The 19201-nt window shown below is 46.2% G+C and overlaps 1 protein-coding gene across 1 annotated transcript in view; it reads left to right on the top strand.

The window, feature by feature from the left end:
• The window catches only part of Tmem132c (transmembrane protein 132C), a 284287-nt gene that overhangs the window by 101628 nt on the left and 163458 nt on the right, over positions 1-19201 (top strand). The window contains exon 2 of the mRNA XM_036171638.1: positions 8699-9587. Coding sequence (XP_036027531.1) covers positions 8699-9587 — 889 coding nt within the window. The remainder of the gene's footprint in view (positions 1-8698; positions 9588-19201) is intronic.

Below are 19201 nucleotides of genomic sequence, written 5' to 3'. Positions count from 1 at the left end.
TACACGAGAGCCTGTCTCAAAAAGAAAAAGAATGAAGAGGAGAAAGAGAAGAAGGAAAGAGGACGGGGGAAGGGGAAGAGGCAAAGAAAACAATAACAGTTCCATAACTCCTTGCCCCCTCACCAGGCTTGCTGAGGCCATGAGGATTTGACATCTTCCGAGGTTCTTCAATTGATTCTCTCTACACAGATGATGGCTCTGAGGCTTGAAAGTTTCAAATATTGACAAGAAATAAAAATGCCCCTGTTGTAACCATTAGCCCAGGGGTTCACCAAATCCTTTTTTTGTCTGATGCCAGCAATAGTCACCAAGATGTGTATCTTCTTTCTGGGCTGGAGAAAGCTCCACCTGAAGTCCTTTCTATGTCTCCTGTTACTGATGTAACTGCTTGTGTCTCGTTCTCTCCTGCCATGGGACCTTGTTGGATCAGGGTTTCTCTGCTGTGACAATATGGAAACTTGTCATGGACACTGCCCCATGCATCAGAAGTATGTGTTAACATGGCTGATGAGTACTTACCCTGCACTGGTAGTGTCCACCTCTTAGTTCTGTTGTCCATCAGCAGTGTCTCCAGGGGCTGGGGAGATGGTCCAGTTGGAAAAGTGATTGCCATGTCCGCATGAGGACCTGAGTTTGATCCCCAGCATGGGCCCATAAAAAACTCAGGTGCTTGGATGTGTGTTTATGATCCCAGTACTATGGAGGCAGAGATGGGTGGATCTCAGGAGCTCGCTGACCAGCCAGTCCAAATTGCAAACTCCAAATTCAGCAAGAGACCTTATCTCAAATAATAATAATAATAATAATAATAATAATAATAATAATAATAATAATAAGGTAGGGAGCAAAGGTGCAAGACGCTTGACATCAATTTGTAGAGGTTTGCAGAGGCATGCACATGTATGTACATGTAGAGAGAGAGAGACAAACAGATACATAGAAAGAACATACATGAAAATAATTAAATACATGCAAAATAATTTTAAAAAGAGAGAGAAGTGCCTGTAGGCATGACCAGCGCTCACTTGGGCAGATCATGAGTCACACTTGGTGGGAATGCCTTCTTTGCCACTCTTTGCAGAAATTCTTTCCCCACCTTAAAACAATCTCACTTAACCTGGTTATGTATGTATGTATGCATGTATGTATGTATGTATGTATGTATGTATGTATGTATGTATGTATGTATTCTGGAAGGTTTCATTTCAGCGTTACCAGCTTCAAAGCAGGAAGGATCTAGAAGTCATTCAGTGACATGGGCACCTTCTGAGAACCCCATGCCCTTGAGTGATTTCCCTCCAGGTTGAATTTTACACTGGGAGCTCATAGGCCTGGATGGCATACGCCAAGCACTGGGATGCCCCTGTGACACAATAAATAGACCCCGAACATGCAGTTAGGAGGCAGAGGCCAGCATTCTCCTCAACACACTTAATAGTAAGTAGTTCATTATAACGAGGTGCATGAGAATCCCCAAAGCCAGCCAGGGGTATAACCGTTGTTAGCAAGTATTGTGTGTTGTGCGTAATTGGACACACCATCTTTTTTAGAGGACTGCCCGGAGGAAGGTTTGTTCACACTCACATCTCCACAGATGTCTGAGTAGTATGTTGCACTGCACAGTGGCTGACACGTCACTGGGCCATGGGGAAATTGAAGCTATACTCCCATCAATGTGCCACCACTGTATCCATGCTGACTGGAGCATCTTGCCACGGTGTATGACTATTACAATGTTATGCTATGGGTCTCCATGGCAAATCTGCCTGCTTCTGCAAACCTGGACCAAAGTCCTCACTCCAGGCCCCGAGTGATCCCTCCTTCTGCCTTGCCGTTCATCCCCTCTCTCATCCTGACTCCACTCGCATGTGCCTGCCCGCCCTTCCAGTCTTGGCCGGGAGAGACTCAACTGGAAAGAGTCCATGTTCTGTCAGCATGTCAAAGAGTGAGCTTCGTGGTGATAGCAGTGCATCATGTGGACTGACAGGGTCATTTCCCTCGACAGAATGTCTGGGTGCTAAGTGACATGACCATCTCCTAGGTCCACTATCTCAGGATCTCAAAAACTCAATTTCCGGTGGGTGGCTTTGCCCTGGCGGTCTCTGATGAACAACTGACAGAGGACACCATATCCCCGATGCTGACAGCAAGCACAGATAAAGCAAATGGATAAACAGGGAGGAGAGACAGCAAGCAGACACTCTGTCTGTGGCGTGGAGGCTGGATAGAAAGGTACAGAAGTCAGTGGCTCCCAGTGCCTCTCTGTGCGGCCTTCAGGAGCCAGCATCAGCCTGTCTGAGACATCGATTCAGACCCTTAAGATCTCTCATTTGTCCTGTCATCTTCCCTAGAGATGCTGGCAGGCAGCAATGAGCCAGAGTGAGGGTTAGGTCATTGGTCAGAGCCCGGGGGCTCACAGCAATGTGGCACGTATTCTGAGCAGTCAGGAGGTGGTAAGAAAGTAAAGGTTCCAAACATTCCTGACTCCCCAATTAGCTAGACCCAAACTTTCCCAAACTCATGTGATGTTTCGGTAGCGCACATAGTGGTGAAGCATTTGGGGAATGCAGAGGTGTATGTGTATACCTACTAGGGTCGTAGGCAGACATTTGGGTGGGTATTAAAGAAACTTGGGCTTTATGGAGTCAGCCTCATCAGCAGGATGCTGTGCTGGTTCCCTTCCCATTCTTTCTGAATAGTTCTTTGGAAAAAAAAAAAAAAAAGGATTTATTTATTTTTATTTTGTATCCATGAGTGTTTGCCTGCATATGTGTATGTGCCAAGTCCACACAGTTCCTACAGAGCCCAGAAGAGGGCATCAGATCCCTGGAACTGTAGTTACAGGTAGTTATGAGCCACCCAGTGTGGGGGCTGTGAATTGAACCTGGGTCCCTTTGAAAGAGCAAAGAGTAGTGAGTGTTCTTAACCACTGAGCCATCTCCCCAGACCCCCTTTAAGGAATTTTATCATGAGAAAGTATACTGGGTCTTCACTAACAAATGTTGATCTCTCCACTTAATACAGAAATGACAATAGCTTTTGGGGTCATGTGATCTTGTGTTTCCTTTTTAGAAGAATTATCTTAAAAATTAGTTCATTAGTATCAATGCATTGTTTATTTCAATCAGTAAAGCTATCAACTATTAACCTTTTGACTAATTATAGTGCATGCGTATATCTGGCTACTGTCATGGAAGCATCTGATTGAGAGGGCTCCATCAGTAAAGTGCTTACCAGGCAAGCATGAGGACCTGAGTTTGATCCCTAGACTCAATGTTAAAAAAAAAAATACCAAACAAACAAAAACCTGGGTCTGTATACACTTAAATTAATAGGTAATAAAACATGACCCTATTTGAACCCTCATCAGGAGCCAGGCTCTTGCTAAATGCATTATATGACTCACATCACTGAACTTTTATATTCATGTAGCTGGTAGAGAGGAGCCCTATTGCATGTCCGTGGGGTCATGAGCCTCTGGCTCCAGCCAAGTGGGTGTGAATTTAACATCAGTGCCATTAAAATTGCATGGGGAAAGTCTTTCTATTCCCCCATTTCCTCACCTATATGTAGACATTCTCATAGGATGTTTGTTAAGATTTGGCTGGGTAAGCATTTAAAATCCTGCCCGGAATGTAGTCAACTCCTGCCTTCTTCATCAAGAGTGGCTTCATGACGGAATACCCCCCAAAATTGGAGGCTGCAATAAGCTTTCATCTCACGTTACTGTTCTAGCCTGGGCTGGGCTACTGAGAATGAGCTGCCTCACTTGATGACTGGGCCATAGTTGGCTCATGTGTCATCAGTGGGATGACCTTGCTTTCTCACACATTCCCTCACCCTCCAGTACTCAGCCCAGGCTTGTTCCTTTGTGGGTGTCAAAACCAAGAAAGTGGCAAGGCAGTCTTGACACGCTGTCCTATTTGTGACTGATGCTTATAATGTTTTCTTTTTTCCTCCTCCTTTTTTCATTTTCTTCATTTATTTTGTTTTCCTGGAAGTAAGAGGATAGCTTTTGGGAGTTGGTTATGCCCTTCTTTCATGTGGGTCCTGAGGATTGAACTCATGGCTTCAGGCTTGGCAGCCAGTGCTTTTATGAGCTGAGCAATCCTGCTAGGAGCTTAGAGAAAGTAAACATGGACCCAATACCATGTGGCTGGTGAATGTATCATCCTCATACTCTAACTCCTTGGCCTTAGCCTTTACCCAAACTTGATCCAGGTCCAATCCCACAGACTGAACTAGGTTGAACACAGAGACTGGAGTTGGTACCCTATACTGTATGTTGAAGATACAGAGTGACCCCAGAAGATGAAGAGTCCCCAGCACTGAGGATTTGAGCTGGAAGCCCACTCCATCTTCATCTTGCAGGGATTAAACTCCACATTTGCTCAAAAGCAAAAAAAAAACAAAACAAAAACAAACAAACAAACAAACAAAAAACAAAAAAACAAAAACAAAAACAAACAAAACTGTAGACTTGTTTTAGTTTTTAAAGAAAGCATGAAAAGTAATCTCTTTCCTGGAGCAGAGAAGAGGGCTCAGTGAATAAAGTACTTGTCTTGAAAACATGAGGACCTGAGTTTGATCCCCCAGTACCCACATTTAAAATTCTGGGCATGGTGGTCCAAGCTTATAATTCCAGAACAAGGGAGGCAGAGAAAAGGCAAATCTTTGGGGTTAGTTGGGAGGGTTCAGGTCAATGTGAGACCTTATTATGTCCCCATCCCTCCAAAATGGTGGACAGAGCCTCAGAAATGTTACCTGAAACAGTCCTCTGATCTCCACATACACTCCCATACACTTGCACCTGCACATATATGTATATATGCGCACACGCATGAGAGAGAGAGAGAGAGAGAGAGAGAGAGAGAGAGAGAGAGAGAGAGATGGGAAAACTTGTTGGCAAAGCTTCATGTTCCCAGCACACCCTGCAACAGATGGACCCTGCAGTCCCATGCTCTGCTTTCTCTGCATAGCCTTGACTCACTATCTCCCTCAAATAAAAGTGTCTCTACTTCAAGTTCTTAAGAGCCATTTCGAACAGGACTAAATACTTTAAAATAAAAATCACTAGATGTGGAAATTAGCCTCTTGGTATTTTGTGAAAAAAAAAAAAAAATCTGAGAGTTTCTTGAACAGTCAGCTGCGACACTTCCAAGGACTCTTCCTGGAATGCAGTACCTTGGCAGAGCTTTTGGGCACCTTTGAAGCTGAAACAGGACTGAGCGGGTTAAGACAGAGACACTCAGCCGTCCCTAATGAGAAAGGAATGAAGGTGCCCTTGTCACTGGTGACCTCAGCACAGGGCCTCTGGGCTAGGAACAGAGTGTTATTTCTTTGAAGAGACATCTTGACAACCCAAGTTCATCTGGACGCAGAACCAAAAGGCAGCTTTGATCTGCTTGCCAGTGTCCCTGCCGGGAAGGGATTAGGGAGGCTTCCAGAGGAGAGCAAGCAGGATGTCCCATATGCTCAGGGGGTGTACAGGCTGCAGTTGGAGGGAGAGACAGGGAGTGGGGGAGGTTGGAAAGGAAAAGAAAAAGAAAGATCTCCCAGCTTCTCTGTTAGGAACAGATAGTTGGAGTTTCTTGGGATTTGCAAAGACCAGGCAAAGAAGTAGGCTGACTTGAGGCTGCCAAGGTAGCAACTGTGGGCATTCATGATCTTGAGCCTTGCATGTGGCTGGAGTCCTTAACAATGGAAGTCAAAGCCCTCATGAGAATCGCAGACAAGCAAATGGCTATCAGCCTACTGATGGGCTGATAAGCCAGCTGAGATGGGTTGAGGCTCACAAGAGGGAAGTGTCTGTGTTGATCCTTCCAGAATTAATGTGGAATCCAAGCAGCCCCAAGAGGCACAGACTTAACTGTCTGATAATTTTAAATCAAGGGTTGTAAACATTAAGTCCATGCTGAGGGCCTAGCAGGCATCTTGCTGAGGATGCAGAAGCTGAGTGCCAGACAATAGTTAGCCCACAGACACCCAGCAGTTACTATGTCTCAGTTGAAGACAAAACCCCACCCTTTCCATTCTTACTATGTTGAGTTGGAAGCAGGAGATCCAGAGACTCTCAGCTTCTTTTTTTTTTTTTTTTTTTTTTTTAGATTTATTTATTATACATACAGTGTTCTGCCTGCAGGCCAGAAGAGGGCGCCAGATCTCATTACAGATGGTTGTGAACCACCATGTGGTTGCTGGGAATTGAACTCATGACCTCTGGAAGAACAGCCGGTGCTCTTAACTGCTGAGGCATCTCTCCGGCTCTCAGCTTCTTAAGATGCTGTTCCTGTTAATAGAAATCTTGTAAGATACTGTGGGTTGAGCAAAATCAATTTTCAGGTGGTGCCGAGCATCGTCAGACCTGAACAGACTACAGGGCAGAAGGCAGGCTTCCAGGTACCACAGAGTGCTGGCCACCCCATGAGCTGAATCTTGAAGGGGACCAGAAGGACCCGGGGCCTTGAAAAGCTCCCTCCTAAGCAGAGGGTGGTTGACTTATTCAGCCTCTTACACAATTTGATGATGAGTACTCTGTCCTCAGCTATAAAGGAAGACAGTGGTGACAACATGGCCTTCGGTGATTAATGACTAAAGCTACCAAACCCAAGTGGTCAACATTACCAGAGGACTTGAAATCCTTAGCTGTAAATGCAGGTGGTTTTGCTCCTGGTTTTTGAATAATGGACGAGGGGTTCTCTTGTTGCTGGTTTTCCTAATAAGCAGGCACGATCTGTACACAGGAAATGAGGAATCTAAAACCAAGATGGCTTGCTCCTATTTTTATTTCGCTGAATAGTTTTGCTCTTCTCTGTTTTGGCATTGTCAACATCTAAAAGGGTTGAAAACACAGTACAATGAATTTCCACACACTTTTTAAACAGACTTTATGTGCTTGAGTATTTGCATTTATCTGTGTGCATGCAGTACCAATGGAGACCAGAGGAGGGCATTGTGTTCCCCTGGAATGGGAGATAAAAATAGGTTTAAACTGCCACGGGGGTGCTCGGAATTAAACCCAGTCCTCCAAAAGAGCGGCCAGTGCTGTTAGCTGATGAGCCGTCTCTCTAGCCCCTGTTTCCATGTACATTTTGCCTGGATGCCTCATATTCTACAGTGTTAGCATATCTACTTCAGATGAATTTTCTTCTTCTCCCTCCTCTCTGTCTCTGTTTGTGTCTCCACATCTTTTCTCTTTCTCTTCTCCCTCAGCTATCCTCTTCACAGATCCATTCAAGGTTTATAATTTGTGAGTGTGAATGTACATGTCTCTGTGTGTGATGTGTTCATATGTATGCACCTGTGTTTGTACTCATGCAGGTGTGTGTGATGGTCAAAGGTTGGCATTGCATGTCACTCCTCTATGGCCTTCAGCTTATTTTTAAGGCAGAATCTCTTTCTAAACCTGGAGCTCACCAATGGCAGCTAAGCTGGCTTGTCAGAGAGCCCCTGGGATCCTCCCATCTCTGTCTCCCCAGTGCAGGCTTTTACATGGGTTCTGGGGATTTGAACTCGGGTCTTCAGGCTTACACGGCAGCTACTTTATCCATTGAGCCATCTCTTTGTCCCTGAAGTTTAATCGTTCTTATAAGATTTGGATCTAGGCCCTGGAGAGATGGTTCAGTGGCTAACAGCACTGACTGCTCTTCCAGAGGTTCACCAGCACCCACGTGGCAGCTCACAACTGTCTGTAACTCTAGTTCCAGGGGACCCGACACCCATGGCAAGACACCAATGCACATAAAATAATAAACTGAAAAAAAAGATTTGGATCTCATTTCATTTAATTTTTTTTAAAGCAAGTGTCTACCCAAAATGCCACAGCAGTATTTGTTCAAGTCCATATTTTTGCCTGAGGATTTGAGATGCCATCTTTACTTCAAACTAACCTTTCTGTTCCAGGGTTTATTTGTGGATTTTGTTCTATTCCATGGGTCATTTTCTTACTCTCAAGGTCCTTGATTTGGCTCAACTATCTGGCCAGAAAGACTTAGTGGTCCTCCTGTCTCTGCCTCCTCCCAAGTGCTGGCACCACAGGCATCTGCCACCATTACCTGCTTTTTTTTTCCCCCGACGATTGTGTCTGGGCGCAGGAGGCCCACAGAGCAGTCAGAAGGGAATCCCGTAGAATTGTACTACACTCTGCAACCTGGGGGTGAGCGAGGGGATTGCACTGGAGGTGATACCAGGAAGGACAACGCCATCCGTCCAGGGGAAGATGGACAAGAGGACAGGACATCCCACTTGCAGAAGATTGGCAGCATAGATTTGAACTCAGGTCCTCAAGTTTGCATGGCATGCCCTTTATTAAGCCATTTCGCCAACTCCAAGTTTTATACCCTTCATTCTGCTTTATATATTTGAACTCAACTAATAATTATGCAATCTGCGGACCATCTGGAAGCATTGGCTACTTCCAGAAAGACTCTTCACAGCTTTGGTCTCGTGGACTTCAGAACTGTTTTTTTGTTTTGTTGTTTTTTGAGACAGGGTTTCTCTGTGTAGCTTTGCACCTTTCCTGGAACTCACTCTGTAGCCCAGGCTGGCTTCGAACTCAGAGATCCGCCTGGCTCTTCTTCCCGAGTGCTGGGCTAAATGTGTGGTACCACCACAGTCCAGGCTGGACTTTAGAACTTTTATCCCCTGTGGCCAGAATACACCAACCTGTTACTGATGTCATGTCTTTGCTTCTCTCTAGTGACAGAAGGTCGTGGAGCCATCGATAATATACAGAGATTCTCTTCGTTGCCGCCATACCTGCCTGTGAGCTTCCACATCCTCAGAGCGGAAACCTCCTTCCTCCTAAAGGAGGCCAACCCTGACCTGCTGCGGAATGCCAGCCTGCAGTCCAGGGCGGAGTCTTTCTTTACTTACAAGACCAGGCAGCCGCCAGTATTAAATGCCAGCTATGGGCCTTACTCTGCAGAAAAGGTCATACCTCTGGACTTGATGTTGAACCCCAACTTTTTAGGTCCAACCAATAAGTTTCCTTTTGACTGGAGGCTCAAGGCCTACATCCTGCGGGAGAAAGTCTACTTGAGTCGGCCCAAAGTGCAGGTGCTCTTCCACATTGTGGGCCGAGACTGGGATGACCACAGGGTGGCGGAGAAGCTGCCCTGCCTGAGGGTCTTTGCTTTCCGAGATACCCGGGAGGTCCGGGGCAGCTGCCGGCTGGGTGGGGCCCTGGGGCTGTGTGTGGCCCAGCTAGATATGCTGCCTGTCTGGTTCAGTCCCCCGACGATAGTGTCTGGGCGCAGGAGGCCCACAGAGCAGTCAGAAGGGAATCCCGTGGAATTGTACTACACTCTGCAACCTGGGGGTGAGCGAGGGGATTGCACTGGAGGTGATACCAGGAAGGACAACGCCATCCGTCCAGGGAAAGATGGACAAGAGGACAGGACGTCCCACTTGCAGAAGATTGGCAGCATAGGCCTTTACCGTGGCCAGGACAGCACCCAGCTCAGCGAACTGCGTCTGGATGGCAATGTGGTCATCTGGCTGCCCTCCCAGCCGGTCAAGCAGGGAGACATAGTCACTGCCTCTGTTACCATCTCCAGTAACTCGACTGTGGACCATTTCATCCTGAGGTAGGTGCCCAGGCTGGCCTCCCGCTGTGGTGTGTCTATAGAGTGAAGTCTGACTCCCTGCATGGGGTTGGGGGCCTGCCCTGCAACACAGAAACCAGTGATTTCAAGCCGTGGGTGTGCCAGGAAATTGTTCTTTTTTGAGACAGGGTTTCTCCGTGTAGCTTTGGTGCCAGTCCTGGATCTCGCTCTGTAGACCAGGCTGGCCTCGAACTCAGAGAGATCTGCCTGGCTCTGCCTCCCAAGTGTTGGGATTAAAGGCGTGTCCGGCTGTTCTTAGGCTGTGTTTGTTGTGGTTGGTGAACGGGAAGAGGGTGACACTGGCTAGTAGGTAGCCTCTTTTTTCTCTGCCAGCTAAATAATTAAAATTCAAGCAAACAGCATATTGACTTGCAAGTGGTATAGACTTCTCAGATAAAGAAGGGCCCCCAGAACTGGGAAGACCACCCACTTTAAGAGGCTTGAGGTTTTTATTTTGTTCTAGGATGTCCCACCCAGTAACTGTTCCCCTTTCTCATTTTCTATGGATCCAAAGGTTCTGTGACTTTCTATAGTGGAGACCGGCTTTCTCTGTCTGGAATGTTGATGGACTGGGGTAAGGGTAGGAGCCCCAACCTCACTGTGAGTGCCCCAACAGTCATAGTGACCCCCCACTACAAGTGAGGGTGGTGAATGGAAAGATTCATGCTGGGACAAAAATCCACAAAGAAATGGAGACTTACTGCCTGTTGCTAGGGGCCAAAAGCCATGTCAAAACCTCGAAGCTGGGATTACTGTTTGCCCTTCTACCATCCTGGGAGCTCATGGGCTTGGGATGGAAAAGCCAAAGAGGTTCAGTGCTGCGGCAGTAGGGTCTTTGGTCCTGAGGTTTCATCAGACTGGACAAGGAGGCTAACCTTTCTTTGGCCTCATTTGCTTGTCTATGAATGTGGGTTGTGTTGTGTGCTTGCACATTCATGCCCAGCCCAGAGAGACTGATGCCTATAGGCTGTATCAAAGAAAAGAGTCTCAAGTCCTAGTTTCATGGTTCCCTTTGGTAGCCAGGACAGCTCAGTGATTCAAGGAGTATGCCTAGCTAGCAAAGCAGCCCACAGACTCCATCTTGGGACGCTCACCTCCATCATCACTGTGAGCTTGGAACAGGGTATGTGGCAGAGGTCTCATGGCTTTCTAACACACTTAGGGAAAGCCCCATGAAGCAGAGCCTCTTCAGAGGACCCCGGGAGTTTCACAAGAGGGAAAGGTAGGTGATGTTTGTCTTCAAGTAAAGCTGAAAAGCAAGATCATCAAAATAGAGAAATTTTGATTTGTGAATCAGAAAGTCTTGGGTTATAATTGCTGTAGCTACATTTTGTTCTTCTTGGAAAGAAATATATATATATATATATATACAATGCTGTCAGATGATTTGCTTTGGGGGAAAAATGTTTTCAAAACAGAATGCCAGCCTGCTATTCCATACTTCAGGGCAGTCTTACTCCTGCAGTCTGGCTGCGGGGATGGCTATTTTTAAGGCTTTTGCTTTTTTTGTGTGTCACATAAAGAATTCACATTCAAAGATTTTGATACGTTCCTTAAGGTATTTCTTATTCCCTCAGGTTCAAATAATTATTTGTGGAGTGCCTTGTCTTATCAATATACTCACTTGGCTGTGTCTGTGATGTTCAGAAACCAAACCTTCAAATCAAATCCATGGTCCCATCCATGCATGTTAACTGAATATTCTCTGGCTGAGCTGTACCCTCAGCCCTTTCTTACTATTTATGAGTGGACTAATGCTGGAGGTCCTGATTTTCTGTTGCTTTGGGTGTGATTGAAGGACTTAAAATACACCACACCACACCCCGCCCGTAAAACCCATGTCTTTTACAAGTTTGAAGTGGATGGGTTTGGGGGCGAGCAGGGGGTGGGTACTCTCTGGAAATGTGTCTGTGGCTTCCTGCACGTGTTACCACCTTATCAATGAGGAACCAAGATGGTGGAAATTCAGCATGAAGCTCCAGCTTGAACACCACCGCCTCATCCTGCCTACCCCCCATCCCCCAGCTGAGCAGGGCAAGTTACTGATCCAAGTTCTGAGTTTAAATCTGAGTTACTCATTTTGCCTGGGGCTTTTCAACCTTGTAAATTGAATTCAGGCAGCACTGGCTTGGGGATGTGGGGACAGAAGAGCAGTCAGCTACAGCACTGAGGGAAGCTGTGACATGTCAGAGGTGCTGTTTGCTGTCCTCTACTTACGTGAAATAGCTCTATCTTTGAGAAAGTGCAGCCTCTGCCCTCCACCAGTGAGGCTGAGACCCCCTGGGCAACCTGGATCTAAGGACCAGGCAGTCTGGTTGCAGGCAAGATGCACTGGCCTGGCTGTGGCAGAGGATGTCTGGATTTTTCATCCCTAAGCCAGGACCTCTGTTCTGGTCCTGTTCCTGCCACACACAGCCTGGGTGAGTTGCAAGGTTTCTCTTCACAGCTTCCATTTCTTTATCTTGAAGATAAATTCAATTATATTATCTGCTTCCGTCAGCCTGTGATAATTCTGTGTTTATGGGGTGTTTATACCAGTGTCTGGCAATACAAAGATTGAATATTATCACTAGATTTTTATGAAATTATGAAACTTCCCTGGGTTCTATTTTAGCAGCAGAGGGACATTGTGCTGTAAATCCACCAGCTCCCAAGCTTGTCCCCCAAGCCGTGCTGATTGACATTTCACCCTGGCTTGGTTAGGAAGGACTGTCTTCTAGAAAGCAGGGCTTTCGGGGTATGGAAGGTGATAGAGTACCTGGAGTTGAGTCTTTTTGTGTCCACACTCTCTGGCTTACAGCCTTCTAATCAAAGTCACAACAAGCCTCATGCAAGGAGGTGAGCCTTGTTCACACATAAAGGCCACGTGTCCTCTGACCTTAAACTTTACAAAAGTTCCTCAGCACAGGAGACCCAGAGTGCACACAAAGACCTATGTGCTTATGTCTAGAACTCACACAGAGCCCAAAGTGCTTATGTCTAGAGTGCACACAGAGACCCAATTGCTTATATCTAGAGCACACACAGAGACCCATGTGCTTATGTCTAGAGTGCACACAGAGACCCAACTGCTTATGTCTAGAGCATACACAGAGACCCAAGTGCTTATGTCTAGAGCACACACAGAGACCTATGTGCTTATGTCTAGAACTCACACAGAGACCCATGTGCACACAGAGACCCAAGTGCTTATGTCCTGAGTGCACACAGAGACCCACGTGCTTATGTCTCAGAGACCCAGAAGAAAAGCATTGTCTGAGGGTCTGTCTTGGAGTGATCTGCTCTCATTCCAAAGACCCAACTTCATTTTTGGAAACAGAGGAGGGAAATCTTTAAAAAATAAAGGGGGAGCTGGGGAGATGACTTGGCAGTTAAGAGCACTTTCTGCTTCTGCAGAGGACCTAGGTTCAGTTCCCAGAACTTACAAAGTGGCTCACAAATGCCTGTAACTCTAGTTCCTGGGGGCTCCAATGGCTTCTTTTGCCCCCTGTGGGCTCCTGCATGCATGTGGTGCATATAAACTCACATAGGTAAATACACATACACATTAAATAAACACATAAATAAATATGAAAAGGTGAAAGATGGCTGGGGAGTTATTCTTCAGTGAGTCACACCTTGGCTATGCTAGAGTGGGGACTGGAGTTCAAGTCCCCAGGGTAGCTCACCAGTAATCTCAGCCTTGGAAGGAAGAGATAGGAGAGCCACAGAGCAAGCTGACTAGGAGACCAACCACATGTGTGACCTCTGGGTTGATTAAGAAACTCTGCCTCCATGAATAAGGTGTGAAAGAGATGAAGGATGATTCCCAGCATCCACCTCGGGCTTCCATTTGCAGAAATACACACACACACACACACACACACACACACATACATACACACACACACTAAAACATTTGCATACATGAATGTCACAAATGCATGAAACATGGAAAAATAAAATAGCATAAAGTGAGAAGAGAGTTATGGACAATATAGACAATATTTTCTGATATTTGGCTTTCAGTTGACCATTGTTCCATTTGGCCAACTTATCATATGGTATTTCATTCTGTGTTCCCCTATTCCCAATCTCAATTTTTTCCACCTCCTTATTCTCCAACCTCTACTTCTTCTATGTATCTTTTTAAAATCTTGGCATGGCACGCCTTTAATCCCAGCATGCAAGAGGCCGAGGCAGGTGATTCTCTGTCAGTTCAAGGCTAGTCTGGTCTACATGGAGAGTTCCTGTCCTGCCAGGGATATGTAATGAGACCTCACCAAAAAAACAAAACAAAAAACAACCCCTTTCTTTTTATGATCCTCCTGTGGCAAGCTTCAGAAGTCACCCAGTCATTCCCATGCACCTTCTTCCAGATTCGTCACTCAGTCTACCAATCCATATGTTACTTTTAAGGTTACACATTGAAAATTTTAATCAAGTTGCATGTAATATTTGGATTAAAAACTCATGTCATAAGGCACATTATCCCTTTCAAGTTTATTCATAGCTGAGAAATTTTCAAAGGGGAGTAAGTCCAGCTGCCATAGGCAAATTTTGAAAGCAATGTCCAGTTTCCCTTAAGAGATGTGCCTTGTGGACAGATAAGATATGAGATCTTCACCTATGCAGGGTGCTCTTTTCAGGCCCTGGGTTTTGAGGGAGATCCTGTGTCATTGATGGGCTGTGCATTCTCTGGCCACTCTGTCAATCATCTGCTGTGGAACATCTGGACTGAGAAGTGACCACAGCATTCGGGCATAGTTACCACAGCCTGGACAATGATAGGGTCTGTGTTCTCAACCTTGTACTTGTCAGATGAGCAGGCATGTTCAGACACTAGATATTCAGACACAAGCTGCAGAGCATCCCAGAGACCCTTGAAAACCTTAACATTTAAGCTAGCAAGGCAAGGCTTTGCTCAGAGAACTCATTCCACAGACAGCTTCATGAGCAGTGAGCCCTCCAGGCCAGGCAGGAAGGCTCTGTGCTCCAGCAGGCTGGGCAAACAGCTGTGTGCCTGTAAGATGCTCAGGTAACCACCCTGCTCAGCATCACCCAGCTCTCACTCCATCTACTCCCACAGTTAACCACTTGAGAATGGCTCTTGACTCCCACTCTTGAGCAAACTAAAGGTTTGCATTCTCCAAGCCATTTATTCATGTATCCATATATTATTTCACATCTGCGTTGTTACACATGTATGTGCACATACAGGCGTATATATACCTGTGCCCAAACTCACAGAGGCCAGTGCTGGATATATAGGATGTCTTCCTCTGTCACGCTCCACCTTACTTCCTTGAGACAGAGTCTCTCTGGATCCACCTACTTCTAGCCCCCACTGCTGGGACTACAGACGCTACCAACCATGCCAGCTTTTTACGCAGATGCTGGGCCTTCAACCTCAGGTCCTCATGATTGCATAGCCAACACTATTACCCCCTGAGGCCATCTTCCCATCCCCCAAGTTGCCTTTTCTATCTGGGATTCTAAAACATTACTGTTTCCTTTTTATTTTTTGCATTTATAATTATCTTCTTTTAATGAGCCAAACAAGACCCAGCGCTCTCTCATTTTCACTGTGCACACAGCGTTTCTTTTAATCCCACAAATCTTTGTTCCATTCATATCTACTAAGCCATCAGCAGGGCACTGTTCTGTAGCAGTGAAGGAACCAGGGTAACCATGTTCTTTGGTGGGGTTTCTGCACTATCAGGAGAAGGGAACCTACCCCCCCCATAAGGAAGCAAATGCTGTAAATATGACCAGGGGAGAATAGTGGAGAGTCCTGAGAATGCATTTTAAATAAGGCAGGCCTTGCTGGAACATGGCATAATGGTCAAGCACAGTCACAGAGGCAGCGTGCTTAGAGTGTTGCAGGACGGGGACGCTGAGACAAAATGGAAGAAGGATCAGTTAATGATGCCCCAGTGAATAAACAGACCACACGTGTCCCCAGCCTCGTCAGGAGCTAAGTGTCCAAACTGAGCACAAAGAATACATTCTTAGAGAAAGCTGCTGCTGCTTCTCCTAACAGCTGTCAATCACCAGTAGCTCCTCAGCTCGGGGTGGGACTTTGTGCCCACCTTCCATTTCCACGCTGGGAGTTTGCAGAGGTCTGATGCATGCTATCATAACCACTTACTCTTACAATCTTTTTGCCTCTTCTTCCTCAGTGAGCCTTGAGCCTTGGAGGAAGAGGATGTGATATGTTGTCTCACTTACGTCCGAGCACTCCATGGCCCCTTAGTCTCTGCACAGTGATCAGATGTGGGTCTCTGTGCTAATCACCATCTTACTGTAGACACAGACTTCTCTGAGGAGGGTTGAGAGCTCTACTAACCAATGGGTGTCAGGGTAAGGTGTCAGTAGTTAGTGGAATAGTCTGTCCTTTTAGCAGAGTGCTGGCAGCAGGTTCTTCTTAGTGCCAATGGCCTGTCTAGACAAAGGCTCTTGGCCCCCATAGTGATGCCAAGTGTAGGTTCCATCTCGTGAAGTGGGTCTTAAATCCAATCAGAACGTAGTTCATGACACCCCTGATGTTTGTACTCCTGTTGCACTAGTGGGCATGTCTTGCCAGGCTGGTCATTATGGTACCTTGCAAAGTTCGCAGCTAGGTAAGATTGATGATTACTTTTCTCTACCAGTCGTGTGCACAGAACCTTCTAGCACCATGAAAGCTGTTCAGTATGAATGGAGCTTCCAGGTAAACACCTGCTTGATTTCTCCCTGTCCTAGGACTCAAGTCTGTGGTGTCTTCAGCAATAGGGTTTCACAGTCAAGTTCTGAAGGGTAATCTGCAGTGTTGGCAATAGCCTGTAATGTTTGGAGTGCCGATGGGACCTTACTGACCAATATATCCAAAAGAGGTAGCCCATTCCTGATACTTGGCTCTCTGGTGTCTAGTGATGACAATTGTCACCCTGCTAAAGGGTGACTCCATTAAAATTCTTTTTATATGTTTGTGGTGGTGAACTGTGGAGCTAATCCTGATAGTAGACAAAGAGAGGCTATTCTAAAGCCAGCATCCAGACCTTCATAGCTTTGTCTTCCAGAAGTGGAACCATAACAAGGATAAGGACTGCAGTAGCCAGTGATGGGTGAAGAAGCAATGTCCTTTCTCCCCTCACTCTTGTATATGAACTGAATCATTAGCTGTGACCCCTGTCGCTGCTGAGTGAGACACAGTCACCATAATGAGTGGCCCCTGGTTCCCCAGCTGAGTCAACATAGCCTTGGCATCATCTCAACATGTTTCAATAAATAAAGAAATAATGATCCCAACTGTGATATGTTCTTAGCATGTGTCAGTCGATAAATAAAATGGATAAATACAGGAAAGTGATTAAAGAGATGTACCGTGTGACTTCATCTACAAGAGGACTGAGAGAATATCATTTCCAAACAGAGGAAGTGGATTGCTTTTGAGAAGTCTGACAAAGGGTACTGAGGCTGGCTCCCACCTCCTTTACAAGGGCTGGGGAAGGTTAATCCAATAGAGTCAGTTTATAACCAATCAGTGCAAAGGGCAATGTTGTGGGCTCCCACCAGAGATCAAAGGGTAGGGTGTTATACAATGTCACAGAGGACACAAACATATGCTGAAATATTATCATCATAGCCAGACATGAAGACCACCCATTACCTGCTGGGTAAATCAGCAAATGTGGGGTACCTATATAGTGGAAGAAAAAAGTACTGAAAAGGAATTAAATGATGATATATGCCATTGTGTAGGTAAACCTCGGACATAAGATGCCAAGAGAAGCCACATACAAATGACTCTGGTGCCTGTGATTCCATTTGTATGAAGCAGTGATCAGTGTCCAGGACAGATGCTGAGAAGGGAGTGATGTCAGCCTCTGGGGCTCCTAAAAATATCCTGAATTAGGTAGTAATGAGGACTGCAAGGTTTATTAAGCACACTACACAGTTCTAAATCCAACCTCCCACCTGCTCACAGTGGCCGTCCTTTGGGGTATATATCACACCTATGGAGCCAAAAGGAACAGGAGCCACAGGCCCTGGATGCTCAGATGTTGCTTCTGAAGGGACTGGCCACTTGGCAGCCCCAGCAACTGGTGACAAATGGGAAGTTTACCACCAGGCTTTGTGGCTTTGAAGAGAAGCCAGAAATGAGGATTCCTAAGTGCCTCCATTTGAAGAGTGTTACAGTTTCGTTTCTATAGCTGTGAGACAATATCCTCATGAGGGAGAGTTAGGAAAAGAAAGGGTTTATTTAGTTTATAATTCAGGTTTACAGTCCATCACTTTGGGGAAATCAAGGCAGGAAGTCAAGCAGTTAGTCACAGCCTATCCACAGTCAAGAGCACAGAGGATTAAACACATCTGTTACTTGCTCCCAGATAGCTTTCTCTTTTCTTACACTATTCAAGACACTCTGCCTAGGGAATGATGCCACCCACAATGGGCTAAGTCTTCTAGTGTCATTTAGACAATCCCCCACAGACATGCCCACAAAATAGTCTGATCTAGATAATTCTTCATTAAGAATTAAAAATCTCTTACCTGGGGCCAAAGAGATGGCTCAGTAGTTAAGAGCACTTGCTGCTCTTGCAGAGGACCTAAGTACAGTTCCCAGCATGCACATGGCAACTCCAGCTCTAGGGGACCTGACATCTTCTGGGTTCTGCAGGCCTCTGCACTTATGTGCACATACCTGCATGCAGAAACACATACACATTAATGTAATTTAAATTAAAATACTGTTTTCATTGAAAGCCAATTGTCACAGCAGGTGACATGGTCACATTATAGTTGTCACTGCACAGACGTGAATACCTGCAGATGACCTTTCTGCCTCCAAGAAGTAGTAAATAGGGGCCAGAGAGATGATGGCTCAGTTGATAAAGTGCTTCCTGCACAAAATAGTCTGTGTGGGGACCTGAGTGTGGATCCCAGAACCCACAGAAAGAGCTGGGTGATGTGGTGAAGTATGTCTGTAATCCTAGCATGGTGGAGGCAGGTCAGAGGGTCCCTGCCTCTCCCTGATCAGCCAGTCTAGCTGAACTCATGAGCTCCAGGTTCAGTGAGATATCCTGCCTCAAAAAATAAGATGGAGAGTAGTGGAGGAAGACCCTGATGTCAACCTTTGGCCTCCATATACACATTCGCACACCTGCTTGCTCGCACACACACACACACACACACACACACACACACACACACACACACACAGTAGCAAAGTGTTCCTTGCGTCTGTCATGCACATACAAGTGCCCAAACTCACAGAGGCCAGTGCTGGATATATAGGATGTCTTCCTCTGTCACGCTCCACCTTACTTCCTTGAGACGGAGTCTCTCTGGATCCACCTACTTCTAGCTCCCACTGCTGGGACTATAGAGGCTACCAACCATGCCAGCTTTTTACGCAGACCTTGTGACTTGAAGCAGCAAAGCTTCCTTCCCTCACAGGTTTAGAGACCAGAAAACAGAAACCAAGGTACCCCTAAAGTGTGTAGAGAGAATGCTTTCCTGCCTCTTCCAGCTCCTGGTGGCTCCTGGTGGCTCCTGGTGGCTCCTGGTGGCTCCTGGTGGCTCCTGGTGGCTCCTGGTGGCTCCTGGTGGCTCCTGGTGGTGTGGTCCTCATT

The sequence above is a fragment of the Onychomys torridus genome, chromosome 22 (assembly GCF_903995425.1).
Source record: "Onychomys torridus chromosome 22, mOncTor1.1, whole genome shotgun sequence".
NCBI lineage: Eukaryota > Metazoa > Chordata > Mammalia > Rodentia > Cricetidae > Onychomys > Onychomys torridus.
This window is presented reverse-complemented; position numbering and strand designations above follow the sequence as displayed.